We start from the raw sequence: 24,324 nt of genomic DNA on the forward strand, positions 1-24,324 counted from the left end.
AATAAGCAAACCATTTTTCAGGGCCTTCCTAAAAGCCTGCTGTGATGGGACCTGGTGTGCCCTCAGTGCACTCTGGAGCTCTTTTCAGACAGAGGCCGTTGCTTCCACAATTAGTAGCTGATCTGGGCCTGTTGTGCTACTTCTAGGATCAGGCAGATCCTTGATCTTTGCAGCAGCACTACCATTACTCCCATCCCACTGCCAAGGCAATGTCACTTGATAGCACTTGAACAACCTACCCTAATGGAGCTATTGTAGTCCAGATATTTTGACTACAACCCCCATCATCCCCAGCCAGCATAGCCAATGGTCATGAATGTTGCAAGTTGTAGTCCAAGACATCTGGTGGACACCATGTTAATGAAGGTTACACCTGAAGTACTAGCAAAAAATCTCTACTCCTCTGTTCTACTTATCCAGACTCATAGTGTTTGTGCCTGTGTATGTGCGTGCGAGCTGGAAATTCAGCCCCTGTCCACCATCAAGCTCCGCCCAAAACAGAGAAATCTACAGGGTGATTGGTTGGATCAGCACAGTGCACTTTTAGAAGTCTTCCTGCTAATTCCAATTGGTTGGCCCTGATTCTTTTTCCTTTTCTGATTGGTTGGATCCTGATCAGTCAATAACAAAGCAGACTGTTCATCCTTTGAATCAAGACCACAGGGTTTGCCATGGCCAAGTGTAACCCTTTCTTCCCTGCTGTAGTCCTGAGGTTTTGAAACCCATTGAGCTAACAAAATCTTTATTTCTGTGCACCCTTTAGAGTTAATCTCATTTTGTTATTGGTGCCCTCCCTCCTCTAGTTTCTCTGCTCCTGGCAAAAATCACACAGTCTCCTGCTGCTATTAACATTGGGAGATAAGCTTCCATTGGTACTGACAAGAGCTTCTCTTCCCAGCTGGGAGTAATAAGAACTTTCTCTGTCTAAATATCCCAACTTAGGGTGCAATTCTATTGTGGTGATTATAAGCCCTTCCACTAAGAAGCTTATGCTCATCCTATGCAGAAAAGAAGAGCCGCAAAGGAGTTTTTGCATCCTGTCCTCATGTCCTGCATTTTTGCTAGATGGTCCTTTTGAACATCTACCGAAGTCATTTCAGAGGTGGAGTGAAGGAGGCTAGAGAGGCCCCAGGTGAGCTTGTACCCTGGCCTCTCCAGTCTCCTCCTCTCTCCTTCCACGTTAATGCCCCCATTTCCACCCCTCAAAGGCGGTGTTCCTGACCTCAGCACTGATCTTTCCATGTTGGCCAAGGTGGGGGTAGATCACAGATTCCTCCCTCAAAGATTGGGGCACAGTTTCCAACTGTAGGTCTGGGAATCCGAAGAATCCTATGTCCCTTCAGACAGTGTCCAAAAGGGACATAGGATTCCTTACCTTCTTAATTGCATTCTTTCAATTAATGTAAGACCTACTTTAGCTTTGCAGAATACCTTACTACTCTGTATACATGTGACTGGTGGTCTCTGAACAGAGAATTGACCAGGTCTATATATTGATAAGGAAGGCTTCAGAGAAGGATTACTTTGAGCTTTTCTAGAGGAGGCTATTTAACCTGCTGCTGCTACTTCTACTTTCATTGGAGAACTAAGATCAGATCTTTAAGAATGTGCCCCCACTGCCTTTCTGTATTTTCTGCTACATAAACCCTAAGTGGGTATGTACTTGCTTTCACCGAAAGGGGGGAGGGGGTTATTTACTCCAAAAAATTGCCCCAAATTGCTTCTCCAAAAGAAAAATGAAACTGGATGAAGATGTCATTACCTAAAGCACTGGTAAACAATCGTAAGTGAGGAACTGTCCTGATGGTTCTTTTAACCCTCTATCCAAGCAGGCCAGGCCAAAGCCTGTCTAACCAAAAAGGATTTATTATGTTAAAGCTGACCAGCTAGGGTATAGTACAAATGCAGAGAACTGCAAAAGTCAGAAACAAAGAAACAAGCAAAGTTAGAAAAGTCAATTTCAAATTGCATACCCCTCTTTCCTTTCAAAAAACAACAAACCACATCTTTAAGGTGGGTCCTTGGGCATAAGATCCAAATGGTTGAAGCATATAAGGCTTCTTAACTGGTCTATTCTCTCAAACTGATGTTGTGTCCTTAGATTAATAACGTTATGCCTGTCCCTCTCCCTGTTAGCACGCTTACTAAGCTTTTGTATAGAACTTGAAACTGTTTGGTTCTCTGCAGCTTCCTGGCTTGTTTCTGGGTTCATTTGCCTTGTTATTTCTGTCCCTCACCTCTTTGTCTGGCCCAGAATCTGCCTCCACAATCTTGAAAGGCTCTTTTCTGGAAGTGGGCCTGCTCCCTGCAGGAATGAGGCGCATACAATAAAGGCCTCCTCTATAAAAACTCTTTTAGACACAGAAATACCATTAGTATCAGGACCACAAATGCTTTTTGGGGTCCAATTGCATTACAATTGATCAATAAGCTGGGCCAACAACGCACATCCTTAGGAAGATTGTTTTGCATGCTTGGGACTTTGAGGCATCAGAAGGCAGAAAGTGGATCTAGTTACAAAACATTTAGAGCTATGGGTTCTCAGAAGATTTCCCTAAAGAGACAGAAATCGCAGAGACAATAAGTAAAGTGTGGAATAGGGTGGGGGTGGCAGGGGAATAAAACCAGGGGTAGGAAGAGACTGGGGAAATAGAGAAAGACATGGTAGAAGATGGCAGACACAGAAATAAGTAAAGCAATGTTTCTCAAATGACAGCCACACATACAGGCACAAACTGTATCTCTGGCATCCCCAACCTTTTTGGACCTATAGGCATTTGAGAGTTTGAGAAACTGATGGGGCACTCATCACAGAACACCTAACAGCACCACCACTTTGGCATCTACCAGCTGCATTTGTAGATCTTAGCCCGTGCCATATTCAGCAAATGCCATGCCAAAAACACATAGTGAACTATGGAATTACTGTTGCAGGAAGTAGTGATGGCCACCAATTTGGATGGCTTTAAAAGCGGGCTGGACAAGTTCATGGAGGAGACGGCTATCAGTGCCTACTAGCTTTGTTGGCTATTTGCTGTCTCCATAATCAGAGATGGTATGCTGTGTGCACCAGTATTAAGCATTCATCTGAAGTGTCTATAGTGTAAGTTGAATAATTTTATCAGAAACAGCCCTAAAGTGTCCAGCAAGGGCAAACCACTTGGGAAATATTCTAATAGACCAACATACATAACTATTTATTTTATTTTCCCTGTACTTTAATTGCTAAATAGGAAAAGATATGCCTTATGTTATTTCATATTGCCACTGGACCACCTGGGATTGATTACTGTTTTATTAAGTCAACTTTTGTTTTACGGAATTGCCTTTCTTTTCTGCTGTAAACCTTTTTGAGAGCCTCTGACTAATCGAACGGTATATAAAAGCTTTTATAAATAAAATAAACTATCTGATATTCTTACAGAACTCCTGTTATCAAACAGTACACACATGGTAACAGGCCAATGCAGATTAATTTAGCATACTCCAGATTAATAGCTATGAGCATTTTTACATGAGACATTCACCACTCTAGCAAGTTCTCTGTTTCCAGATTCTTTCTTGATTTATGATCTTCTCCTTGTTATAGTTTTCCACCCTGTCATTTCTTTCTCTGCCTTTCTATATGTTCCATTATTACCAGATGGCATTGTGGAAAAGCAGAATTACACAAATACATGAGGGTTTCATGTCACCCTTCAGGAATATACCAGAGAAATGGTAGGATGCCATAAGCACTGGAGAAGCCCTGGAGGATGACAACATCATGCAAACTACCTGCAGACTACTGTGAGTGAGCAGTCACAAGCACGCAATAAATGCCTCAGGCAGAAAGGCCTTATGTCAGGAATAAGTATTGAAAGTGCATTACTCAAACAAGCAAGTTGCAGGACGATCAACGAGTCCATGAACAGAAGTCCATACACATGGAAAGTGTGTGTGCAAAGTCACAGAATAATGCAAGTCCCAGATCTGGTGAATCCATGGTAGCGACTTCAAAAACCATGCCCAGGAAATTACTCCAAAAAAGGAGTTGCCATGTACACAGAAATACACACCTCTCTCTCATGTTCACAGGCACAGAGAGTAGCAATGTCCAACACTACTTCCTTCCCTTTCAGTTTCTCAACCCCCAGTTCCTAAACTCCCTCTCCCTCTCCCTCACCCAGACTTATCTCCTGCCCCCATTCACATGAAGTGCAGTGGGGCCTTATCAGCTCTACTCAGCCTTGACTGTACCTGTGAAACAACTTGGAATATGGTACAACAGGGGTGAGGCTAAGTACCAAAAGAGATTCAGGTCTCCAATAAAATGTTTGGGGCATCAGCCCTACTGGATTGCCCCTCACACCACTCTGTGGTGCAGGATGAAAAGGTGCACTATTTTTGTGGCCATCACCATCCACCAGCCTTCCTAAAACATGGAAAACACACGTGCAAACTGCAGCTAGCCCAAAATGCAGCACGGGCGAGCTGGCGCACCACCGTGGCTGCCGTGACACCACTTTCCTCATGCTTTCACTTTGCTGCTGCTGCCTGCACACCACTCACAATGCCTTTCCATCCAGGCCAACTGCAATGCTCAGTCTGCCTGAAAGAAGAGGAGATGGTGGAAAATTAGGAAGGGAAGGCAAGAGTTAGAAGTGGAATGTTGCTGCCCTTTCGCTTGCCTGTCTACCCGCTTGCCTGCCTCCATCCCTGTTTGGACTGCACAGAACATCTACCACTGCAAATGTATCATTCTCAAAAACATTCTATCTCAGACAGTCCTGAATGGGGAATATGAATTTCTGTTGCAACAAGCCAAACCAGGGCTGCAGCAGGGAGGGAGGGAGGGAGAGAGCGAGAGAGAGCACGCAGTACCATTGCAAGGAGAGTGGGCTAAATGATTTAATTTGGCTTTTTGCCTCTCTCAGACATCAGGGACACAGTGGCAAATAGCAGCTGCATTCCAGTAAAGCTGGGTGTCCCAAGGGTTTAGGGATTTACTAACATTAATGACTGAGGAAGCTGGAAAAATATTTGAAAAGATACCACAGCCAACCTTTGCTTGTTCTCTTCTGGGAGAAGAGCTCAATGCTCCAATTAGCTGTGACTTCCTCACTAATAACAAGCTATCTGCAAAATTGCAGGAAAGATAGAGTAGACCTGCTTTTCCTGAGTAGAGATGGGATAATTGGAAGCACTAGTTGGTGGGGAAAAGTGGATATAATCAACACAAACTAATGGTTGTTTGGATGCTTAGAAAATACTGACAGTCAGATAACCCAGCCTGGGTATCAAAAGAGCACATGAACAACTTATGCAATTTTCTTCTTCAAATGTCCTTGCCATCAGAGCTTAAGTAGGTAGCTACCAGAGAAATGATTTAATTGTTGCTTGATTTGTGCTAGTTTTGGTAGTCATGAGGACTAGTGCAACACATCGTCAACAATGCTTACTCTAACAATGCTTACTGTAAACTCTAGCTATCTTATTCAGCCATTTGTCTGGTTCTGAAATTTCAGTAGGCATTGCCCAGATAATTCCAAATGTACCTTCATAATTACAAGGGCAAGAAACTGGGTTTTTAAACAAAAGTGATCCTCAGAACTGAATTCTGCAGCAAGTGCCAATTTCAGAGGTCTTTCTATATGCCTTGAATATGGTCCTTGAATATAAGTGTTGATGGGTGTCAATAAAATTCAGTGATACAGAACTTTGCAACACCATTAAAATAATACCCATATAGTGATGATCCTTTCATATATGTGTTTCTTTCAATCTAGACTGAAAACACCAAAGCATTATGTCATAACTTTCTTCTCTTTTAAGAAATTATTTCAAAAAATGCATCTTACCATTGCAAAGTAGCTGGAGTAGAATGTGGTTTGGATGCTCTGTTATTCTCTTTCTCCTCATCTGTTGAGAGAAAAGAAGATCAGTGCAGATACTTTCAGCTGAATTACTAAAGCATTTGACAGGAGTACATGGGTGCTGTGGCACAACTGAGCAGCATAAAAATGTTTTATATAAATAAATAATTGCACTGTAAAAAATGTGCTCTCAAACATTGTGTGGGTTGCTTCCACACAAGACTTTTATCCCAGTGTTTCCCTGCCTTAACAGATAATTTTGCAGGAGTCTACACAACTCTTATTTTCCACTTGTAATCTCCCATGTTTTCCCAGTGCTGCTTCCATCTTTTCTCTCAATGCTGAAAATCTATGAAGGAATATGGAATGGCTACATAGGGCTTCTAAAAGGCAATGCAAGGACCCCCCCTGCCCCAATTTGGAAGCAAGCGTGAAGGCAATATGACATTTGTTTCACTGCAGCAGACTGCAGGCAACACACTTGAATCAAGCAAGCAATGGCGTTGTGCTTTTATGTGCACATCTAGATGCTAAGGAGTTTCATTTTGCAGGGTGCCGGCAAGCGGGCATACGTTACATCCCCCTTCCTTCAAACACACACACTTTTGGAACATTTGGAACTTTCAAAGAAGCTAATAATCTGGAGTTGTTCTAAAATGTCCCTGAAGGAAAAAAAAACACCTTGTTTTCCAAAACATATCAGATCTTCAGAAAATGATACACTCCTGAGAATTGTTTCTTCCTTGGCTATATGCTGCATCCTTTGCCTTTCTCTTGTCACATTCACTATCCTAGGCAAACCTTAAAATATATGGGTAGAATAAATTTCAGCAACAATGTTTGATGCATTGAAATATCAGACCTGGAGATTGTATGCAGTGTTTGAAAGAATAATCTGCAAAAGTAGGCCTGTGTCTGGACATTAAGAAAACAAAAATCATGACTACAGAAGAATTACACAACCTTAAGGTCAACAAAAAGGAAACTGAAATTATGCAAGATTTTGCATAACGTGGCTCAATCAAGTGGAGAGTGCATCCAAGAAATTGCAAGAAGACTGAGACTTTAAAGGGCAGCAATGAAAGAACTAGCCATCTGGGTGGGATGGTGTACCGTAGTGTCCTGCACCAGCAGGGGGTTGGACTTGATGGCCTTCATGGCCCCGTCTAACTCTACTATTCTATGATTCTGTAATAATCAAGTGTAAGAATGTTTCACGGTATACCATGACCAAGAATATCCATGTTACTGCATTCCTAATCATTATATATGGGTGTGAAAACTGAAGAGTGAAGAAAGTTAACAGGAAGAAAATGGATGTGTTCAAATACCTGGGACTGATGGAGAGCTTTGTGAATTTCCTAGACCAACAGAAAGATGAACATGTGCATTCTACATCAAATCAAGCCAGAACTTTCCCTAGAAGCTATATTAAACTGACACTGTTATACTTTGGACACATCATGAAAAGGCATGACTCACTGGAGAAGCCAGTAAAGCTAAGGAAAGGAGAAGGCAAAAAAAGATGGAGATAGCTCAATTCTGTAAAGGAAGCCGCAACCTTGAGTCTACAAGAGATGAATTGTGCTGCCGAGGACATGACACTTTGGATGGCATTCATTCACAGGGTTGCCATAAGTCAGAGATGACTTGATGGCACCTAGCCACAAAAAACTACTCTTCAACAGACTTACTTAGGAATTGAGTCATGTTTTGAATGCTAAGTGGGAAAACACTGAAATCGTAAGGATTACATCTGGTTCTGTTCATTTTATTTTCTGTGTCCTTGGCTCTACTTATGCCATAGGTGCACCCATTCCTAGAATGCAGCACCTGAGACACCTCCCAGATGAAATTCGATCTCCAGGCTGGAGAAGGTTGGATGGACCTGCTGCAGAGGTTTCATCTCCCTCTCTAGACTTCCTGTCTGAATGCCAATCTTAACTGTATTTTATGACAGAAACTTGCAATATATAAGGGATTAGGGCACAGATACAGAATCTCAGGTTTGGGGCCACCCTGGTCTTCTTATAGCCAAATCTGGTCTCCTATGGTTCTTCAGATGGTTATGCCCCATTCCTTGACCTCACCTTGTTTCCCCATTCCGCTGATCTTTTGGTGTTTTTTCTGCAGACCCCCTCCACCACCATCCTAAGAGGTTGAAATGCTTCTCCTAAGACAATGGTGGCGAACCTATGGCACACGTGCCACATCAAGCACGCAGAACCCTCTCTGTCGGCACGCGAGCCAAGTCGCCCCAGCATAGTCCAAGCAGCCCAGCAGTGCATAGACTGCACACAGGGGCCATGCGCATGCTCAGAAAGGAGTAGTGCTGCCAGGCAATGACATCACAAGCCGCGACACATAAGCTGCGACTCATCTGAGCTTTCGCATGCTGGTCAGTGTGCTGCCAAGGATTGCTTGGACTAGCTGTTTTCAAGTTTGATTGCAGTGTTGGCACTTCGTGATAAATAAATGGGTTTTGGGTTGCAGTTTGGGCATTCGGTCTCTAAAAGGTTCACAATCACTGGGTTAGGGTTAGAAAAACGAGGTGTCCCAGCACGGTTTTGATGGTTGGAATGTGTTTAGAATGGGAATAAATGATGAGCTGTGCAGAAAAAGCTACTCAAGGAGGGCTTTTTCAAAATCATCCTCTTTTTAATGGAACTTTACTCCTATATTAGGGTTAGGGGTATGCACCAGGGTAGGGTTAGGGTTAGAAAAACGAGGTGTACCGGCATGGTTTTGATGATTGGAATGTGTTTAGAATGGTCAGAAATGATGAGCACTGCAGAAAAAGCAACTCAGGTAAGGCTTTTTCAAAATCGCCCCTTTCAATGTTATTTTACCCCTATATTAGGGTTAGGGAGTGCACCAGGGTAGGGTTAGACCAGTGGTGGCGAACCTATCGCACACATGCCACTCTCTGTTGGCATCCAAGCCAAGTTGCCCCAGCATCGCCCCAGCAGCCAAGCATCAGATAACAGCACGCAGAGGGGCCATGCACATGCTTGGAAAGGAGTAGTGGCACCAGGCGATCACGTGATGAGCCAGGACTCATTAGCCACAACTCTTCCAAGCTTTCACATGGCTGGTCAGTGTGCTTTCAAGAAGATACATATATATTTGCTTGGACTGGCTATACATTCTTTTTCTAAACTAAAATCTCAGTTTTCAGGTTTTATTGTAGTGCTGGCACTTTGTGATAAATAAGTGGGTTTTGAGTTGTAGTTTGAGCACTCAGTCTCTAAAAGGTTCGGCATCACTGTCCTAAGATTTATGGCAAACTATGCTAGTATTTTTGGTACTTTGGTCATTTTGTCACTTCTCTTTGTCAGCCCAGGCCAGCCCAAGAATTTCTCCAACATGGAATTCAGCATTTGAATGGAAAGAGTTTCTTTATTCTAGGATTAGAGATTCATGATGAATTCTGCAGTTCAAAATTTAGCAATAAACTTTGGTTAAAAGTAAAGAATTATGAGGAGACAAGGCATTCGGGAAGGAAGATCATCTAATCTAAGCCTAATCCCATATATATCCCATATGTATCCCATATAATTCCACCATATATGGTGATATATATGGTGGAAGCAGGAGGAGCTGCCTATATCTGGCTTGGTTGATTAAGGGGCATGGAATTACTGATTCATAAAGGGGAAGCCTAAGGATGGAGATGCTAGTGGATGGAAGTAGGAGATGGGAATGGCAATAAGCTTACAGGGAGAACCTTTGTTCAGTGCTTAGGGTATGTGCTTTACACACAGGAGGCCCAGATTCTACCCCTGCCATCTCTAGTTAAAAGGGTCAAGTTGCAGATGATGGGAAAGACTTCTGCTTCAAGCAGAAGTCACTCCAGCTCAGAATTGCACAGAGCAGCCCTTCTAGTACAGAGTGATCCTCTGGCAAGCTTTCAAATCAAGTGCTGTTCCCTGTAAAGTTGGACACGTGGTCACTCCAGCTCAGACCCTGAACAGCCATGGCCAATAAGCTAAATGGAGTAATTTTCAGGTGTAGTGTAATGCGGCTTCCTGTGATTCCTGTAGGCTCACCTGCTTGTGAGAAAGCCAGAAATGAGGTGAACCCTGCCTAAGAATGTGTGGGCCAGATGCTCAAGGGCTGATGGTGGACTTCCTTTTGAGGCCTACCATAACTAAAGATGTACTTGCTCAACAAACTTTGTCCCACTCCCTTTCTCAAGGCAAAAACTAGTGAGAGACAGGGTAAGGATATAGAACAGGGAAGCTACCTGGTTCTGAGTTATGCATCTGATCTCCAACTCTCATGGATGATTTTTCTTTTCCATTCACAGCCATTGAGGAGACCCGGGCATTTTCAGGTGCCTGAGACTTTTCCATTAAAATAGACCAAGCAGGGATTATCCAGCTAAAAATCTTTCACAGACTCCAGCACCTTCACCTCAGCTCATGAGCTAAGACTGTGATATCACAAAGGCCAGTGGGCTGACATCAGCTGAAGAAATCTGAGGTAAAGTGCTTCAAACTGCTTCACAGAAGTCTTGACATCACCCCAAGCTTGTACTGGGACTTGGGAGACCTTGAGTTCTGGCCTTCACAGGGCCATGAAGCTCACGGGATGACTTTGGCCAACCATTGCTTTTTAGTCCAACCTACCTCATGGGGTAAAGTGGAGAGGAGGAAGGGGATTGCGTATGCCATCTTGGGCTCCCTGTTTGAGCATAACAAACCACTCCAGCAATCCATAGCCTGCTCTTGGGGGCTCTTGTACCCAAGACAGGTGGTCATGTTGTCCAAACCTGGGTGACCACCCCCATCATGACTACTAGAGATTGTCACTTTGGGGTCACTGGCACTGACTTGCTCCCGTCTCCACCACAACTGTCAGTCAAGTTCAGCGCACGGTGGCTTTTTTTCCAGTTGTTGTTGTTGAGGATGATAAAGAAAGCCAATCTGACCATCAAGATGGGTTGCTGTGATGTGCAGATGTGTCCAGGAATGATACTTGTACATGTGAATTGGCACTTGGGACACAGATTCAAGAGCTAAAGCTTTCTGATCCACCTGTGTTTTCTCATAATATTTTTACATAGAAGTAGTTCTAGACCCTGGATATGATCATATTATGCAGGTCCTCTTGAAGTTGGCCTATGTATTACCTCAGTTGTGAAGCCCATGAGTAACATTTCTCACCCCTGTTCCTATCACCACCATTCCACGCTCTATAACTGCTTCTACATCCCTTATAGGTTAGAATGGTTGTAAGCCCTGATTTTTTAAAATCAAATCCTCTGAGCATGTGCCACTTGCCATTTTAAGCTCACTGAAATCATTTTACCTTTGTGACTACAGGCATAAAATAGAATTTGGTTCTTCTACCCTGAGGCACTCATCACCTGCAACTCTCTGGATCGTCATTTGCCACTCCTGACACCTCATCTCTGGGACTCTGGTCCAAGCGCAGCTATAGCACTGGCAGCATCTCAAATAAAAATCCACAAATCTACAGCAGCAACCCTATGTTCAGTGACTTTTGAGAAAGCCCCATTGAATTCAGCCAGGCTTATTTTTGATTAAATACTCACAGGGCTGTGTTATAAAGAAACAACGCTTATGGCACCAAGCTAAAGTTTAAAATCCTTTCACAAACAAACCCATAAACCTCTTGTGCATATAATATCAGTGCTAGGGGAAATCATTCTTATGACCACATACTGAGGGAAAAAATTGCTTTTTTTCTTGGGGTTCTAAAATGCCCATATCAAGGTCCTGATGAACGAGTTAAAGCTACTTATTTTCTCTATATGTATATTGTGCATTTCACTTCACCAGATAGCTCATAATAAAATGTTTTAAAAATGCAACAATAACATGCCATAATAAATAACCTAAAACAAGAAATCAACAAAAGGTGGTCTTCTCTGTTCACTAAGGCACCTTAAAGAGTTTGTTGCCAAATCTGGACTCATTAAAAAGTGGGATACCCTTAAAGATATCACTTTTTAAAAGCATACTATTATTATAGTGGTTTTCAGCAACTACAGATCAGTTTTCATCCATTATTATTCTAGCCACAAACAGCAATTAAATTCTCTTTCCTCTCTAGGAAGCTTATTTGTTATTTATATATTACCTCCAGTCTGTTCTGTGAAGCTCAGAAGCTTGCATGCTGCTCTGTTGAACATCCATTCTGACAATGCTACAATTTTACTAATATCTTTTATAACTATTTAACTGTTTGGGTTTAAAAGTCAGAATGCTGACAAGAATAAACATTAAAGGTAGTAGCAGACCTCCAGTCTAAGATTACAGTCTTTTACATATTCACACATACTCACAAAACTCCCAGCATGCCCTAGCCATAATGGCGGGCTGCATCATGCTGGGATCTGTAGGCCTTTTTTCAAACTAACCCTACATAGGACTGCACCTTAATAGTTGTTTAACTACATAATCTACAAATGGCCTCCAACAAAACACAACTTTTGTCTTTCCGTGTATAATACCTATTGATAACGGCTTTTTGAACCATGGGCCTGGTGAATCTAACAGTCTATTTTCCTAATATAACCCAGGGAGAGCAGCCAATTGAAGTAAAGAGGGTTTGGGGGTTTGTTTTTGTTTTCACTTTGAAGCTAAATAATTGATGAATAACAGGCCACTGCTTTCCACACACATAAGGACAGCTCACGAAAATGAAAAGGTCTTGGGGAAGATAGGTGGCATGTATGTTTGAGCTTCTGATCACAGCAGACTGCTCCTTTGAGAAAGGTCCTATCTTATACATTTCATGGGCTTAACTTTGCCAGGAGCCTTGTGTGTACTGTATGTAATTAGATGTATTAACTACAACCTCTGAACACAAGTGGTTTCTTAATATCACCACAATGTATTTCCACCAAGAAATGTGGGTACTCACATACCCAGAACCCCACAAAGAACTTCTGCCCTACTCCCAAACACTGTCTGACAAATGACAATATTCAGGCACCGGAAAGACATTTTCCCTAACAGATTGGTTTCAGTATAACACTTTTTTGTTTTACGCTTGCTGGAATGTGTATATGTAACTATTGTGTAGGCACATTTATGTGAGATGTGCCTGCTCTTTACTTGGCTATCAAATGATAAATAGTTACTGTCCTTCACTTTATATGTATAATCTTGAAAAATCTGCACATGCCCCACCTTCAGCTTATGAGCAAAAATTAATTTTGCTTATAAGCAAAAAGTCCAATTTTAGAATACCATTCTGTCCCAACCTCCCACTTGCCAACTATTTCATAACCCAGCTCAGCTTGTGGGGTGAGTTTAAAAGGTCCTGTATGTTGCAGCCCTGGAAAACAAGAGCCAGAGAATGCAATCTCACCCTAAAAGCCAGTAAGTTATCCATAAAATTTTACTTGTACAGTGGCCTATGCACTTTATAAATATTTTAAAATAAAGTGAAATTTGAGCAGCTGCAGCTGCCATTTACTTTAGTTATGGCTCTGGTTGGATATGCAGATAAATTGTTGGGTGCCTCTAATCTGTATTCTCTAGTAATGGGACGCAAAGATTCTCTAAAGAAAAGGATTTACACTTACTTTCATCATTAGACACATTCCCCAGGGATGTGTGACTGGCATAACGTTTGTTTTCACTTTCACTGAGGCATCTTTCAATCCAACTCTCTGCAAAAGAAAAAAATATATATATTTTCAAAAATACATTTTCCCCATCAACTTCATCCCTTCTCTAGCGTAATTGAGGCTGGAATCAAGTCATGCATCCTAGAGCCACTGTGTGTCCTTAGGCAAGTCATTGTTCTCAGCCTGTTTATTTCTGCAAAATGGGAATATTACTGAGCTTATTCACAAGACTGTTGTAACAGTGATCACAATAAAAATACAACATGAATTACTTAATAGTAAACAAAAACCTGCAAAACTAGTTTTCCCATCTGTGTATATGACAATTCTTAAGCCAAACTTTTTTTAACATTTGTTTGTCATTGTAAATTCTGACAGAAGCTATTATGAATATAAAACTGATTGGGACTGACTCACTGGCACATTCACAGGTGGCATTGGCTAGATCAGTCAAACACATTTTTCTGTCTGAGGTCCCCCACACTCAACACACAGTCATAACAAGGCCAAGGCTAGCCAAGTTATTCCCAGGCACCTCCCCACCCCTGGCCCTCCTAGCAATGCAAATACAGTAATATTAAATAACTAACATTCTGCTGCCCTTTCATGACACCCAAAATCAGTTGCCACCTCACTGTGCCAATAGGGCTTCCCTGTTGGGATACCTAAATGCTGACTTTTGGTACACATGCTGAACAAGACTGTATGATGACTGTATGATAGAACATTTGCACAGTTCTCTCTGGAATTGGCTATAGGGTATTTCAGCCCTAGCTAGTAATTTGGAATTTAGCCGCAAGATAGTCTAATGGAGGGAATTGCTGGAAAAGTCTGAAAAATGGGAGCACAATGGATGCCCGTGGTCTCTCACATGGGAAGAATACTGGGCTTTGAGAGATCCATTTCTCTGCTGAACTCTTTAACTGGGACTGAATAAATGAGGAGGAGGCTATTTGCAAAGAAGCGAGCAAAACCATGCAAGTGGTCTACACATGGTCAGACCTCACTCAGTCATTGAAGGCCACTGGTGCAGAGAGGCTAGGATTGCAGGGACCAAGATCCAGCATATTTTCAGTAACAGAAGTGCTGACATTGGGTGGGGCTGCATGACCCCCAAAACCCTTGGGAAATTTTAACTAAGCAGTATGGTTAAAATACCAAGGCGTTCCCCTGTGCCCAACAGACAGCCAGGCACAGTGGAGGACGGTGTGTCCTCCATTCCCTCTCCACTCCCCAGTCCTCCTGTGAATATCCCAGGACCATCACAGGGTAGTGGGAGGAGCATTGAGTAGGGAAGCCAGAAAGGGCTTCTCCCACAGAAGCCAAGCACCATGGAACTTGTCCCCTCCTCCCCTTGCTCAGTGCCACTGCTGCTCAGCTGAGTGACGATGCTGCCAGGCAAGGGGATGAACGTGCCTCCTCACATATAAACACAAATGATGGCTGAGGTGTGGCTTCTAGGAACTCATTCAGATTAAACTGAATGACTAGGCAGACCTATGGGTCAGTCAGTTCTCACTGTGTGATGAGAATATAAGCATGGCCAGAACACTCTGGCTGGCCGGATGGTCTTGGCTGCACCAGGGACCAACCTTGCTAGCAGGCAGAGTGATGTGGTCATCTTGAGCAGCAGATGTTGGGAGGCAGCAGCAGGGTCCTGAAAAGGACAGTGGTGGGGCAGAGCCACCTGCAGGGTGGAAGGGTCATGTCCAGGGGTAGCAGGCGATTCCCTAGCTCTGCCAGAACCTCTCAACTGTGTGCAGCTACTGTGTGCAGCCTCTTTAAGCTGAAGCAATCTCCATTTCGGGAGGGAGGACCTGAAGACATAATACAGGCCTCCCCATTCTGGCACCAGCATTCAGCATGATGGGGCAAATACTGGACCCCCACTATGGCTGACCCTGATCCCCAGCCTCTCCTTAGCTGTTAGTTTTAAAGTTAGGTGTTGACAGAAAGTCAAGTGGTTGCAGGCAGTGCCATAATTCCCCCAAATGCCTCTGCATCCTGTGTAGTGGTGCTCAGAAACATTCCAGAGAAGTGCAGGACTGAAGATTAACCAGCACTTCTCTTCTTGGCTCTGGACTAAACACTACTGCCTGTCCCCATTGCCACCCAGCTCTTGCTTTTGTTAAGCTTACCTGGGGAGGAGGCACCACAATATTATTGAGGGCTGCTAGAGTGGAGCTTGCCAGAAACCCCTCCAATCCAGCATCAACCCACACCCAAGGTCTGCGTAACCTTGTGATGGGGACTAGAGAGTTGAACTCAAAATTGGTACACTATTTTTGGAGTAATACACTTTTGGCAACTTCCTTTGCTTGGTTATCCTGAATTGTTAATGGAGCAATCAGGCCCACAATGAGCTGTCTGTGGTCCTGACCATCTGTGAACCTGCCATGTGCTAGGCCAATGCATCTCGGAGGCTTCCAACCCTGGAATGTTGGAATAACTCAGTTGTGGGCATGTGTGCTCCCTGATGTCACTGCAATTAACCTCCAGGTAAATCTGAAAAGAATTACAGCCTTTATTCCTTCAACATCTGGTTGCAGCAGTTCAGTCTTGTGGGTACAAAGATGCTACTCTGGTTGTAGGCTAGTTGCTCTGTTACAATTTCACCCCAATAAGGTACCCATGAGGCCATGTTGCTTTCACTATCATGTTTGAAAAGAGATACACTTATGTTAGGATGCTGGAAGTCTTACTTCTTTCAGGGTATCATACTAATTCAGTTTCCAACCTCTACATCATTCTTCCCCAGTCTGGTTTCCTCCAGATGTGTTAGACTACAACTCTCAATACCACTACTCGACTGATGGCTGGGAGATGCTGGGAGGTATAGTCCAAAACAGATGGGGGACACCAATATAGGGAAAGCTGCTCTATATAATGGTTGCTATTATTCTGGTACATTTGATAGAGCTACAGCATCTTCAAAGGGCAAAACTGTATTTGAGTGTCAACAAAGCTGGCTGGCCCTTTTTAGGTTGCGTATTTTCTTGTCTAGCATATACACAAACTATATGTCTCCCCATTTCCTTGTAGCTGAGACGAGACCTGCTCTTTTTCTTTGAATCACCTCTAAATATGTGTTCTTCCTTGTCAGACCAGTGCCAAAAGTTAGAAATCAGATCTTCATATGTAGGATAATGCACAAGGGAGAAGTCTCCTACAGTGAGCTCAACTATTACTGTATTCAGAAATCCTACATTTTGCCACCTCTATATACATCTAAGTCATTGATTAGTCAATGTCACAAGCCGTGGATGGCCACTTCCCCCCCATCCCAAAACCACCAATTTTTTGCTTATTAAACTGCAGCGATGGGAGATTCGGGTCCCTTTTGAGCTTCAGACTCAGTTTGAATTTCCTGTTCGATACCCCAGTGAAGCACCAATCCAGTTCCAGTTTTTTAAGTGGGCTCCTGGCCACACTGAGTCAAACCTTCTTGTTGCCATTGCTACAAGCTGCTCTTGCATGTCAGCTTCTTTCCCATCAATGGTACCGCTTGCTCACCAGGCAGAGAGCTGGGGCACAGATAGGCAGAATGGCCTCTATTGGTCCTCCTTGTCACCATTTTCTTCAACAGAGTGAGAGCAGAGAGCAAGCACTTTGCAATGGTGAAAGGAACAAACCAGGCTGTTTTTGTCGATATCAGGGCTGGCAATGGGGAAGCTCTTTGCCTCCTAAGCTCTTGGAGGCTAGGAAAAGGGTTGTTGATACTTACAAACCTGTATTTAAAATGACTCTCTCTCTCTCTCTCTCATGCACACGTGCGAGCACACACACACACAGGCAGGGGAGAGGTGGAGTTTTTAACAATTTATTTTCCTTTACATACTAAATTCCATATGATTAGATTTCTAATAATCTATCTTGTACTGAGCTTGTGGCAGTAAAATTGCTGGCTAAGCAGGTGTGATGGCATGGAATGTTCCAAGTATTCCAAGAAGAAAATTGTCATCAATAATAGTCTTTCTGTGGAAACAGAAGTCAGTTGACTGGGAATGCCTTCTTTAAGTTAAGTGAGCAAGAACATATAGCTTCATAATAAATCTTATGAGTTATTTCCATGAGGTCTAGAAAAATGATATCCTCGATCATTCTAATTTCCATAAGGCCCATACTTAAAACTTCCATAGTCTTAAAATTCTACATTTATGAAACCAAATCCCTATACTCAAAACATTTTATATAGACCAGTTCTAATATTCTTTTCACACATCAGCAGCAAATTCAAGGGCACACACAGAGAACAGATGCTATAGTTATAAATGAAGGTGACACCTTCCAACCTGTTCTCTCCAGCCTTCCATAACTTGGTACCCTTCACATAATTTGGACTGCAGCTCTCCACATCCCTGATTATTGACTGATGGGAGCTGAAATTCAAACATCTAGAGGGCATAAGGTTAGGTAAGGTTGTTTCAGCCAATCCCCTCCTGAAGATAGTCCCATAATCATCTTTCCCTATGAGACAGAGTAATGACTGAAGATGGTTCCTTACAGTACTGCTCCATTTCCATTGCTTCAGCTGTTATGAGGAGGATCAAATAGGAAGCATGAGTGAATTCAGTTGCTTCTTTTTGTCTTCCCTGGTGATGTGCAAAAGAAGGAGTTGCTAACTCTGAAAATATGAAACTCCCAATTTCCTCTTTTACATGCGACAATATATGGAAATGTGGAAAAGAAAGGCTGATGAGAGACCATGGAAGAGATATTCCTTTTTCCTATAGAGAGCTAAGGGCCAGATGAAATATTACATTGTTCAAGCTTTCCAAAAAGTATGCTCAAGCTCACCATTGTTATTTTGAAAGAAAAGCAACCGCACTGCCCCTCCCCTAGGGTACACTTGCTTCTGGTCTATACTGAATCACTGCACTGATTTCCTGCTAAAAATTGACCTCCTGCATTGCTATTTGTGTCTGTCTGTCTGTGTTAAAAACAAACAAGACCAGCATTTTCAAGGGCAATCTGAAAGGAAACAGGAACGGCAGGAAACAAGCACAAGGTATGTCACCCGGCTGCTTTTTCTTCAGAACCAAAGTGGACAACTTAAGTATGTTTTTAAAAACTCACAAGAATAATGTAACATGGCCCTGGCTCAAATATCTTTGTAATGCTTAGCTCACACAAAAGCAGATCTTGGGTGATGTCTTAGGGAAGGGATGTGGCTCAGGGAGAGAATACCTGCTCTACAAAGAGAAGACCCCTGATTCAGTTCCCAGCTTCTCCAAAAAGAACTTGGGCAAAAAATTGTCTGTAATCCCAAAAAGCAGCTGCCAGTCAGTGGGCAATACAGACCAATTGTTTGAATCAGCATAAGGCAGCTTCCAGTTAGGTGCTAAACCTGTGCCACTTTAGGCTCTGAGTGAAGACTCACAACGCTGAATGTTCCTCCAGGTTCATCCATCCATCAAACCTTCCACACAGGTAAGCTGTTCATCAAGAAGGCCAGGCTAGACCCTGATGTGATAGCTTTCTATACGCATGGATTCTTCATGAAAGAGTATTCAATCATATGAACCCACAACAGCAGTCCGAAGGCAAAGATTTACCCTTTCATTTACTCTTTGTAAGAATTAGGCTGAGAGTCGTAAGAATATTCAACCAGAATACTCAAAAAGAATTTATATTTCACTACATGGTTCCACCTCTAGGCCAGAGCTTAGAGTTATAAAAGTTTCCATTTCCCTCAGAATTCATACTTTAGGTTTCCAGGACAACTTTCCCTCCCCACGATATTAAGGAATAGCACTGCTGCATTGAGTATGGAATTGTTAAGACAGAATGGCATGCTGTAAAGTACAGAACTCCTCTGGCCACCGCATCTTCTCTTTCAAGGGTTGCCAAGCCATGCTCCCACTTGGTGCCATGCTTCTGTGAGAAGCCTCTGTCCTGTATATAGGGCCAGCATATTCCTCTTTGGGCCTCTTCCTTCTTACCCCTCAGCCAGCACATTTCCCACTATTCCGTCCTTGCTAATTATAACCACCACTGTTTCCAAGGTTACGGGGTTAATGACCACCTGCTGCCTCCTTCTGAATCCCCATCCCATGGCAATGCAGCCTTCTGAAATGCTTAAAGGCACAGGAGTCATCCACAGAGGAAATATATCAACAGGAGACAGGAACAGACTGGACACACTATCTGTCACTGTCAGCTAACAAGGCAGAGAGGTTCACTCGAGGTTCACATAGTGTGCTTCTTTCTCGGATGTGTGCGCTGCGGAGCCTTATGGCAAAGCCAATTGGCTTTTTAGTAGCTTGGGCGTAGAATTCAGACAAAGGAGGAAAAATGTGCTTAGGACAACTCTTCTAAATTGCACTCTGCAAGGGGGAAGAGAAGAGAGATGCACCTGGCAAAATGTAACCTGAATTTCCACTCATGCCTTAAGTACCTGATCTTGCCTAAACTTGGAAGCTAGGAAAGGTCAGGCCTGATTAGAATCTGGATGGGGACTTGAGTCATCCAGTGAGCAGGGGGTTGGACCTGATAGCCTTCTAGGCCCTTTCCAACTGTATGGTTCTATGTGTTATTTCTGTAGCTTTATATTCCATATTTGTATAATGGCTTCCATTCTTGTACACCCTTGGATATGTCTTCACCTGACAGGTGATACAGAAATATGAGATACTTAGACACTGTAAAGGGAGGGATACAAACATTTTAAATAAATAAATATTTTAAAATAGTGATACATGAATGATGATAATGTTCAGTGATCTGTGCATATTAAGTCTATTTGCCAAATTTGCCCAATGCATGCTGTTCCTGTGACTCATGCAGAAGGTCAAACGGTTGCAGACATTGCCTCACTGATCATCTAAAAAATAAAAAACCCTCAGTATCTTTTTGGTTTTTGGTTTTTGGTTTTCGAAGGGTAGCTCTGCTGCAGCAAAAACAACTAAGACTTGTTGGGTGAAATGGGTTGTAGTCCAGGAATGCCTATGCCATAATAAATTTGTTGGACTTCAAAATGCCACAGGACTCTGGCATGCCTCTGGTTTCCGTGATTTCACCTTTAGATTTTAGTTGCTGAGATTCTTCAAGGGTCTCCCGTGCAACACCCATAGATCCTCAAAGACAGTCACCAAGTTTTCCACTCCATCGCCTCCAAAAACTGTGCAAAATGTTAGGACACCAGGTTCTCCTGAACCAAATACACTCACATGCACGCACAGACACAGAGCACCTTCCCAGGTGATGGTAGAAGAGGAAGTAGGAAAATCAGGTAGGAAATGGTATGTTGAGTCTGGGCTTAGGCTATCTGATTCCCTGCTTGTGTTTGGATCGGCCAGGCCTCCTTGGCAGCTACATACAACGAGCCATATCCTCCATGCAAGCTGTTTTGTGGTGATGTCCAAAGCAGTTTCTCAAATGTGCCCATAGGTTCAAAAAGATTGAGGACGTCTGTTAAAGTGATTAATTCTTCAGTCAGCGTTCATTTCAGCAGGATGGCTATGAAATTGCATAATTCACACTGTGTTTGCTGAGGAGAATGGTATGGAAGGAAATAAGCAATAGTTTCATGAACACAATCCCAGATTCCTCTTGGATTTTGCTTGCCAATTCATCCCCTGAATGTTTAGCCATGTACTACATGCCTAAAGCCTGTGATTCTGAATAGGGTCACAACTTCTAAAGACATGTACCTCTAGTAGTAAAGTAACACTTCCACAATTTTCCACATGGGATTTGTTTAAAATGCCTGTGAACATCAGTGATTGGTTCAACTAATCAAAAGACATTCCTGTTGGCTCAGTTTCGGGGCACTCAGATCACCTTTCCTCAAACTGGAGCCCTTCAGTTGTTTTGGACTACGATTCTCATCAGCCCCAACTGCATGGCTAATGGTAATCTATGAGGGGAGTTGCAGTCTAAAACCTTCTACAGCACAGCAGTTGGTGAAGCATGTTCTAGTTGCTGGGTTCAGAAATCAGAGCGGTAAAGCCTGCCGAAAACATCGATATGGCAAAGCAGCAGCACTAAGACCAACAATAACCTTCGCACCATGGTTTTTGTTTCCACAATTTCTGGGCCTCCTACTGCTGGGCATAGTCAGGCCATTGCCTCAGGCAGCTGATTTCGGGAGTCATGAAGAGACTGCAAATGATCAGCTCCTGCTGCCGCTGCATTCTTGCTACCAGGAAAAGGGAGGGAAGGACCTTGAGGGATTTTCCGTTTCACATGCCAAAATAACTTGGCTGTGTACCTTGGCAGGGGGTGGCAGGACCCACCAGTTGCCACTCAGGCAGCAAATGTCTTGGAGTGGCCCTGCAGACATTCCCTGGTTGGCTTGAGAGAGCATGAGCAAAACTGCAGTGCCCCCATGCTCAGTTCACGTAACAGGTTGTGATATCCCAAAGGTGCACCAGAAAGTAGCTGCTATTTATACATGCAATTCTATTTATTACAGGAAAACTCCAGGCTCTCCCTCTGTTCTGTTAGATAAATATTAAGATTCCAGCAAAAGCAACAATGCAGTTCCTTCTCTTGTCAGATCTTTATTCCCCGCATACACCATCCTTTCACCCCCTTTGAAAAAAGTCCTGCGCCAACATTTCTCAAACTATGGTGCTCAGTTCTTCTCTGGGGGAAGTGCAAGACAGCCTAGAGAACTTAAAAAGGAAATAAGGGAGTCTTCTTACTTTTTTCCTCTTTAGACTCAACAAAACAAGCATCTAGTCTTGAATAATACTTGCTGCTGAATACGACTTGCTCAATAGACAGTCTGTGTACTGAGCTCAAAGTGGAAATGATCCAACAAAGAGAGAGAAAGGGAGAGAGGTGAGCAGGCTATGCCACCCATGTGATTAAAATTCAGCTCCCCAGATCACCACCCAGAACTGAAAGCATTTTCTTGCCCTTGCCCATCACCAATTTTTTAAATTTAAAGTTTAGATTATGAAAAGCCTGTTTACTGTCTCCATGAATCCAAGGGAGGCTGCTAAAACAGAATTTGCAAAGCCTGGGCATACAACTGTCACCCAAAACTTTGCTTTTGATGGAATTCTCATTTCTTTCTTCTTTTTTGTTATTTTAAGCTAAAGTAGAAAACAGCTTTTAATCAAGAACAATTCATGAAGAGATCATCCTAAAGCAGATTGTCCATTTGCACCGGCATTTTGATGCTGAATTAAAGAAGAATGTAATATGGGCAATTATAAGAATCCCTGTGACATTGTGTAAGAAATGACCCTAGTTGAAATGGATGTAGTCACACCTTGGCACTGCTGACAGTCTGCCCAATAGACAGAGAGAGCTACCAGAATTGCCTTGCAGTTCTGGCAAGGCAAACAAACAAACCAGACATGTTTTTTAAATTGGACCATCCTGCTTTCTCAACCCTGACTGCTCTTTAGAAGGCCAGATACTGAAGATGAAACTCAAATACTTTGGCCACCTAATGAGAAGGAAGGACTCACTGGAGAAGACCCTAATCCTGGAAACAATTGATGGCAAAAGAAGAAAGTGATGGCAGAGAATGAGGTGACTAGATGGCGTCACTGAAGCAGTCGGTGTGAGCTTAGGTGGACTCTGGGGGATGGTGGAGGACAGGAAGACCTGGAGGAATGTTGTCCATGGGGTTGCGATGGGTTGGACATGATTTCGTGACTAATGTAACATAATCATGCTTTCACCAGCGTTCACATTCACAGTGAGAAGTTGTTGAAACATGGGTTATCATGTTGTCTGAACCCATGATGAACAATAGACTATGCACAAACCAACAACTAAACATGAGCCAAACATGAGCCATAAAATGACTAACCATGGGTTTTCTTCATGGGTGTTTGTGATTACACCATGGCTTGTTAGGACAGCTGTGTATCAGCTCTCTGAACCCAGTCAATCTTGTTTTCAAGAAAGACAGGCATATACAAAACAACTCTGTCACATTGGCAATGCATTCTGGGAATGCATTATATAAAGTCTTCTGTTCTACTAGGAAGAAAAGAATAAGTAAAAGCACATGAGTAAACACTAGATTCTTACTAGTGAGGACCTTGAGAAACAGAAAATCATACTGCCATGCAAACAAACACATACATACAACACTGGAGTGCTGGACAATGCTTTACGTCTATGTCTATAGCTATGTGTGCTTTTGTATCTCATTTTTTACTAAGAATAAGCACAGATGTCCCAGTCTGGATCATGATGTTAGTAGTTAAGGGGTCTTTTAAGCATTGTATCAGGCCTGCTATGCCTTCTTAAGAGTAAAAATTTTAAAATAAAAACATAGCTCCTAGTCATAAATTTAAAGTAATGTCTGTTTTGGCCCTGTGTATGCATTAGAAGGCAGTCCATAAGGCTCAATTGCTATAATTATTACCAATTACACTGTTCCCCCCCCACCCCGCTTATCTATTGAATCACTCAGCCACAAAACACCCATTATACCAGCTTTCATCCCAACTACAGTTTTAATAGCCAGTTTACTCAGCTGCTCTGTGTTTCAGGGTCAAATCTGATGGTGTTCCAATTTGGTACAGGCAAATGGAAAGACAAGTGGGAAGCAGTCAAAAGATGAACAGTACTTCGCTGTTCATACAGATATGGGGATTTTAAAAAAGAAATTAATGTAATATATCTCATGAAATACTGACCTTGTTCGTGCATTCATTCAATAGCAGCCCATCAGCACTTCAATCAAGGAAGCAGGAAAAGTGCTTTAAGAACAGCTTATGCATACTGCAAGTGGACCATGAGCAACAGGCCTTCATATTTAGCATATGGTACAATGCCTTTTCCCCACTTTTTCTAGACATGAAAACAGAATGGGCAGATTACTCAGCCAAAGCTTTGTTTGATTGAGTAGTTCAGGATGATTTTAGTCACCAAAAATGCTAAGGGAACAAA

The 24,324-nt window shown here is 42.8% G+C and overlaps 1 protein-coding gene across 1 annotated transcript in view; it reads right to left on the reverse strand.

Moving 5' to 3' along the window:
* RFX4 (regulatory factor X4) overlaps positions 1-24,324 on the reverse strand; it is an 89,180-nt gene that overhangs the window by 49,563 nt on the left and 15,293 nt on the right. The window contains exons 2-3 of the mRNA XM_044441067.1: positions 13,417-13,503; positions 5,841-5,901 (exon numbers count right to left, since the gene is read on the reverse strand). Of these exons, the coding sequence (XP_044297002.1) occupies positions 5,841-5,901; positions 13,417-13,503 (148 nt within the window). The remainder of the gene's footprint in view (positions 1-5,840; positions 5,902-13,416; positions 13,504-24,324) is intronic.

The sequence above is a fragment of the Varanus komodoensis genome, unplaced genomic scaffold, assembly GCF_004798865.1.
Source record: "Varanus komodoensis strain SLA01 unplaced genomic scaffold, ASM479886v1 scaffold39, whole genome shotgun sequence".
Taxonomy (NCBI): Eukaryota; Metazoa; Chordata; class Lepidosauria; order Squamata; family Varanidae; genus Varanus; species Varanus komodoensis.